Here is a 7342-nt window from a genome sequence, read left to right on the forward strand (position 1 = left end):
TGTCTGTCTGTCTGTCTGTCTGTCTGTCTGTCTGTCTGTCTGTCTGTCTGTCTGTCTGGCTGAGTTACAGGACAGGGGCTACTTATTAAACAGGCCTGGTGCTCGCTGAGATGTGTGGGGTAGGGGGAGGGCGGGGGGGAGGACGGGGTGTGAGGGGGAGGACGGGGTGTGAGGGGGAGGACGGGGTGTGAGGGGGAGGACGGGGTGTGAGGGGGAGGACGGGGTGTGAGGGGGAGGACGGGGGTGTGAGGGGAGGACGGTGTGTGAGGGGGAGGACGGTGTGTGAGGGGGAGGACGGGGTGTGAGGGGGAGGACGGGGTGTGAGGGGGAGGACGGGGTGTGAGGGGGAGGACGGTGTGTGAGGGGGAGGACGGGGTGTGAGGGGGAGGATGGGGTGTGAGGGGAGGACGAGGTGTGAGGGGGAGGACGGGGGTGAGGGGGAGGACGGGGTGTGAGGGGAGGACGGGGTGTGAGGGGGAGGACGAGGTGTGAGGGGGAGGATGGGGTGTGAGGGGAGGACGAGGTGTGAGGGGAGGACGGGGTGTGAGGGGGAGGACGGGGTGTGAGGGGAGGACGGGGTGTGAGGGGGGGACGGGGTGTGAGGGGGAGGACGGGGTGTGAGGGGAGGACGAGGTGTGAGGGGGAGGACGAGGTGTGAGGGGAGGACGAGGTGTGAGGGGGAGGACGGGGTGTGAGGGGGAGGACGGGTGTGAGGGGGAGGACGAAGTGTGAGGGGGAGGACGGGGTGTGTGTGGGAGGACGGGGTGTGGGGGAGGACGAGGTGTGAGGGGAGGACGGGGTGTGAGGGGGAGGACGGGGTGTGAGGGGAGGACGGGGTGTGAGGGGGAGGACGGGGTGTGAGGGGAGGACGGGGTGTGAGGGGGAGGACGAGGTGTGAGGGGAGGACGGGGTGTGAGGGGAGGACGGGGTGTGAGGGGAGGACGGGGTGTGAGGGGAGGACGGGGTGTGAGGGGGAGGACGGGGTGTGAGGGGGAGGGCGGGGTGTGAGTGGGAGGACGGGGTGTGAGGGGGAGGACGGTGTGTGAGGGGGAGGACGGGGTGTGAGGGGGAGGACGAGGTGTGAGGGGGAGGACGGGGTGTGAGGGGGAGGACGAGTTGTGAGGGGAGGACGGGGTGTGAGGGGAGGACGGGGTGTGAGGAGAGGACAGGGTGTGAGGGGGAGGACGGGGTGTGAGGGGAGGACGGGGTGTGAGGAGAGGATGGAAGAGGTGGCTGCCTCAGGAGGTACTTCTCAAAGGCTACAGAAACCACCCCAACACACCCTGCCTGAAACACCATCCCCAACACACCCTGCCTGACACACCACCTCCAACACACCCTGCCTGACACACCATCCCCAACACACCACCCCAACACACCCTGCCTGAAACACCACCCCCAACACACCCTGCCTGACACACCATCCCCAACACACCACCCCAACACACCACCCCAACACACCACCCCAACACACCCTGCCTGAAACACCACCCCCAACACCCTGCCTGACACACCACCACCAACACACCACCCCCAACACACCACCCCAACACACCACCCCCAACACACCCTGACACACCATCCCTGACACACCATCCCCAACACACCACCCCAACACACCACCCCAACACACCCTGCCTGAAACACCATCCCCAACACACCCTGCCTGACACACCACCCCCAACACACCACCCCAACACACCTTGCCTGACACACCACCCCCAACACACCCTGCCTGACACACCACCCCCAACACACCCTGCCTGACACACCATCCCCAACACACCACCCCAACACACCCTGCCTGAAACACCACCCCCAACACACCCTGCCTGACACACCATCCCCAACACACCACCCCAACACACCACCCCAACACACCCTGCCTGAAACACCACCCCCAACACACCCTGCCTGACACACCATCCCCAACACACCACCCCAACACACCACCCCAACACACCCTGCCTGAAACACCACCCCCAACACACCCTGCCTGACACACCATCCCCAACACACCACCCCAACACACCACCCCAACACACCACCCCAACACACCCTGCCTGAAACACCACCCCCAACACCCTGCCTGACACACCACCACCAACACACCACCCCCAACACACCACCCCAACACACCACCCCCAACACACCCTGCCTGACACACCATCCCCAACACACCACCCCAACACACCACCCCAACACACCACCCCAACACACACTGCCTGAAACACCACCCCAAGACACCCTGCCTGACACACCACCCCCAACACACCCTGCCTGACACACAACCCCCAACACACCACCCCCAACACACCACCCCCAACACACCCTGCCTGACACACCACCCCAACACACCACCCCCAACACACCCTGTCTGACACACCACCCCCAACACACCCTGCCTGACACACCACCCCCAACACACCCTGCCTGACACACCACCCCCAACACACCCTGCCTGACACACCACCCCCAACACACCCTGCCTGACACACCACCCCCAACACACCCTGCCTGACACACCAATCCCAACACACCCTGCCTGACACACCACCCCCAACACACCACCCCCAACACACCCTGCCTGACACACCACCCCCAACACACCCTGCCTGACACACCACCCCCAACACACCCTGCCTGACACACTGTCTGGCACACTGTCTGTCTGTCTGTCTGGCTGTCTGGCTGGCTGTCCGGCTGACTGGCTGTCTGGCTGATTGGTCACATAGCAGATGTTAATGCGAGTGTAGCGAAATGCTTGTGCTTCTAGTTCCGACCGTGCAGTAATATCCAATCAAGTAATCTAACAATTTCACAACAACTACCTTATACACACAAGTGTAAAGGAATGAATGAGAATATGTACATTTAAATATATGAATGAGTGACGCCCGAACGGCATAGGCAAGATGCAGTAGATGGTGTAGAGTTCAGTATATACATATGAGATGAGTAATGTAGGGTATGTAAACACTATATAAAGTGGCATTATTTAAAGTAACTTGTGATACATTTATTACATCCAATGTTTAATTATTAAAGTGGCTAGAGATTGAGTCAGAATGTTGGCAGCAGCCACTCATCAGGCTGTTTAACAGTCTGATGGCCTTGAGATATAAGCTGTTTTTCAGTCTCTTGGTCTTTGCTTTGATGCACCTGTACTGACCTCGCCTTCTGGATGATAGCGGGGTGAACAGGCAGTGGCTCGGGTGGTCGTTGTCCTTCATGATCTTTATGGCCTTCCTGTGACATCGGGTGGTGTAGGTGTCCTGGAGGGCAGGTAGTTTGCCCCCGGTGATGTGTTGTGCAGACCTCACTACCCTCTGGAGAGCCTTACGGTTGTGGGCGGAGCAGACCTCACTACCCTCTGGAGAGCCTTACGGTTGGGGGCGGAGCAGACCTCACTACCCTCTGGAGAGCCTTACGGTTGTGGGCGGAGCAGACTCTCACGGTTGTGAGCGGGGCAGACCTCCTACCCTCTGGAGAGCCTTACGGTTGTGGGCGGGGCAGACCTCACTACCCTCTGGAGAGCCTTGCGGTTGTGGGCGGAGCAGACCTCACTACCCTCTGGAGAGCCGGTTGTGGGCGGGCAGACCTCACTACCCTCTGAGAGCGGTTGAGCAGACCTCACTACCCTCTGGAGAGCCTTACGGTTGTGGGCGGAGCAGACCTCACTACCCTCTGGAGAGCCTTAAGGTTGTGGGAGGAGCAGACCTCACTACCCTCTGGAGAGCCTTAAGGTTGTGGGCGGAGCAGACCTCACTACCCTCTGGAGAGCCTTACGGTTGTGGGCGGAGCAGTTGCTGTACCAGACGGTGATACAGCCCGACAAGATTCTCTTGTACCATCCAAAAGGCTGTGAAATACGTTTTACCAAAAATATTGTATTTTCAGCTGGTGTACAAAACCGAAAGTAAAAGACGCAAAAACTAAACTTCAGAACCGGAAGCACTGCAATAGCACACATAGAACATATCTACAGCTTCTTAGACTTGCTTTCAATGACAATGACAGATCTATAACTACATTTCTATATGAATTTGTTCCAAGTCACCCAGAAAGGTACATATCAATTTCTTTGGGGGGGGGGGGTTTAACATGTATGAATGTGTTATTCAATATGTTTCTATGGCCTATAGTAGTAATGATCTACTTTCCGGCTACCCAGATAAAGCACTAAGGATTTGGTCCTGCCGTACATACCTACACGTACGCTACGGTCACAAGACGCAGGCCTCCTAATTGTCCCTAGAATTTTAAAGCAAACAGCTGGAGGCAGGGCTTTCTCCTATAGAGCTCCATTTTTATGGAACGGTCTGCCTACCCATGTTAGAGATGCAAACTCAGGCTCAACCTTAAAGTCTTTACTGAAGACTCATCTCTTCAGTGGGTCATATGATTGAGTGTAGTCTGGCCCAGGAGTGGGAAGGTGAACGGAAAGGCTCTGGAGCAACGAACCACCCTTGCTGTCTCTGCCTGGCCGGTTCCCCTCTTTCCACTGGGATTCTCTGCCTCTAACCCTATTACAGGGGCTGAGTCCCTGGCTTACTGGGGCTCTCTCATGCCGTCCCTGGAAGGGGTGCGTCACCTGAGTGAATTGATTCACTGATGTGGTCATCCTGTCTGGGTTGGCGCCCCCCCCCCCCCCCCCCTGGGTTGTGCCCTGGCGGAGATCTTTGTGGGCTATACTCAGCCTTGTCTCAGGATGGTAAGTTGGTGGTTGAAGATATCCCTCTAGTGGTGTGGGGGCTGTGCTTTGGCAAAGTGGGTGGGGTTATATCCTTCCTGTTTGGCCCTGTCCGGGGATGTCCTCGGATGGGGCCACAGTGTCGGGGGGGCCATGTGTCGGGGGGCTAGGGTCAGTTTGTTATATCTGGAGTACTTCTCCTGTCCTATTCGGTGTCCTGTGTGAATCTAAGTGTGCGTTCTCTAATTCTCTCCTTCTCTCTTTCTTTCTCTCTCTCGGAGGACCTGAGCCCTAGGACCATGCCCCAGGACTACCTGACATGATGACTCCTTGCTGTCCCCAGTCCACCTGGCCATGCTGCTGCTCCAGTTTCAACTGTTCTGCCTTACTATTATTCGACCATGCTGGTCATTTATGAACATTTGAACATCTTGGCCATGTTCTGTTATAATCTCCACCCGGCACAGCCAGAAGAGGACTGGCCACCCCACATAGCCTGGTTCCTCTCTAGGTTTCTTCCTAGGTTTTGGCCTTTCTAGGGAGTTTTTCCTAGCCACCGTGCTTCTACACCTGCATTGCTTGCTGTTTGGGGTTTTAGGCTGGGTATCTGTAAAGCACTTTGAGATATCAGCTGATGTACGAAGGGCTATATAAATACATTTGATTTGATTTGATATAGTAGTAAAGGCCAAATTTAAATAAAAAATTATATATTATTTTTTGATACGATACAGTGGTTTTACAATTGAAAATCAAATAGGTAAATGATCCTACCCCCCAAAGGCTTAGACGTTTAGAGGTTAAAGTTCAGTTCCTACTGAGCTGACATAAGTAGCGCTTACCGTGAATGCAGTCTCCACTAACTCGGGAACAGTTTTAAATCACACTGTAACGCTGAACTTCAGCGAAACAGATTGAATCCAGCCCCTGATGTGATCCATGTCTACTAGTGATTACTGGTTGAACCTCTACTCATGTCAACACACTGACCTTAATTGTGACTAGACATGTGACTCTGCACCGCCCTGCAAGGTGAGGAGACTAAACATTCATAACAGGAACAATGAAAGTCTTCAATAGGAAATGACCATGAACACTGAAGTCTGTCTGTGGGCGTTCTAGGTTGGTTTTGTCCTTGGTGATTTGGTTTGTGTAAATATATATATATTCACTACACACACACACGCACGCACGCACGCACGCACGCACGCACGCACGCACGCACGCACGCACGCACGCACACACGCACGCACGCACGCACACACACACACACACACACACACACACACACACACACACACACACACACAAAGAGGTGTTCCAAGGAATATAACTTTTAATCACGCAAAAAGGGGGTTTATAATTCAACAGCCTGAGGATATAATAAAGACTGTAAATTGCACTTCTACATTTTCATAAAAACAAAATAAACCACAAATTAAAAAGCAGGCTTTTAATGTATACATTTCTTTCATAAGAAACATCTTCAAAACTGTACATGAAGCTTTTCACAAAGCAGTTGAATCCTCCGTTTCAGAAATGTTCATGGTTCACATCTTCTACACATCAGGTCCAGAGAGGGTCTGCTACATTACAAACCTCACATCATCTGACTGTTGATGTACGTCTCAGAGAATGAAGTCTGAGAACATTCCAATGGAACAGTCTTGGAACATTCTAGAACTGTCTAGAACATTCCGGAACAGGTTTAGAACATTCCACAACAACAACAATATAACAACAACGTTGGCTTTGAGAAATGAGTCCAACAGTTGCAATGCTGCTTGGCAACATTCAGGAGCTCCAGAGCAGGAAGACAGTAGGATCAGAAGTTGTCTGTCTGTCTGGGCCAGTCTGTCTGTCCATCTGTCTGTCTGTCTGCACCCCTCTCAGTTAGTGTCCACATTCGGCTCAGACCCAGGTCTGCTGTCCATTCAGGAAGAGGCCTGTTGTTGTGGGTGTGGCCAGGTAGCTCCCTGACACTCAGTCTGTGTCCACATGACAGGGGTTAGTCCCACTCTGCTCTGCCTCCTGGTACAGTCTGAGGAAGTCCTTGTATCTCGGGGCACAGCCCATCCAGGCCTCCCCGAACCTTACGCTCCCCGTGAACAGGAAGTCTCCATCCCCCTTCCCCGGGCCGGGCCTCACCCCACACTGCCTGGGCATCCTCACCCTGCCTGTCCACCTCCTCACTCTCACCCCCCCTGACACAAACACCTGAGTCTTCTGTCTGTACAGGCGGCTTATCGCCACGGTGACCGACAACTGCTCCGCCTCCTGCTCCACCCCCTGGATGGTGCCCCTCCCCACTGCAGAGAGGAGGAGAGGAGATGTTAATATATGTTACAGTACTACAGTACAGTGTACTGATACAGTATAACAAATACTACAGTACAGTGTACTGATACAGTATAACAAATACTACAGTACAGTATACTGATACAGTATAACAAATACTACAGTACAGTATACTGATACAGTATAAAGTATAGCAAATACTACAGTACAGTATACTGATACAGTATAACAAATACTACAGTACAGTATACTGATACAGTATAACAAATACTACAGTACAGTATACTGGTACAGTATAACAAATACTACAGTACAGTATACTGATACAGTATAACAAATACTACAGTACAG

General features: G+C 53.8%; 1 protein-coding gene across 1 annotated transcript in view; it reads right to left on the minus strand.

The window, feature by feature from the left end:
• Positions 1 to 6011: 6011 nt before the first annotated feature.
• metrnla (meteorin like, glial cell differentiation regulator a) overlaps positions 6012 to 7342 on the minus strand; it is a 37552-nt gene continuing 36221 nt past the window's right edge. The window contains exon 4 of the mRNA XM_046333528.1: positions 6012 to 7002. Coding sequence (XP_046189484.1) covers positions 6677 to 7002 — 326 coding nt within the window. The 3' untranslated portion in view covers positions 6012 to 6676. The remainder of the gene's footprint in view (positions 7003 to 7342) is intronic.

This window comes from Oncorhynchus gorbuscha, unplaced genomic scaffold (assembly GCF_021184085.1).
Source record: "Oncorhynchus gorbuscha isolate QuinsamMale2020 ecotype Even-year unplaced genomic scaffold, OgorEven_v1.0 Un_scaffold_454, whole genome shotgun sequence".
Lineage (NCBI taxonomy): Eukaryota > Metazoa > Chordata > Actinopteri > Salmoniformes > Salmonidae > Oncorhynchus > Oncorhynchus gorbuscha.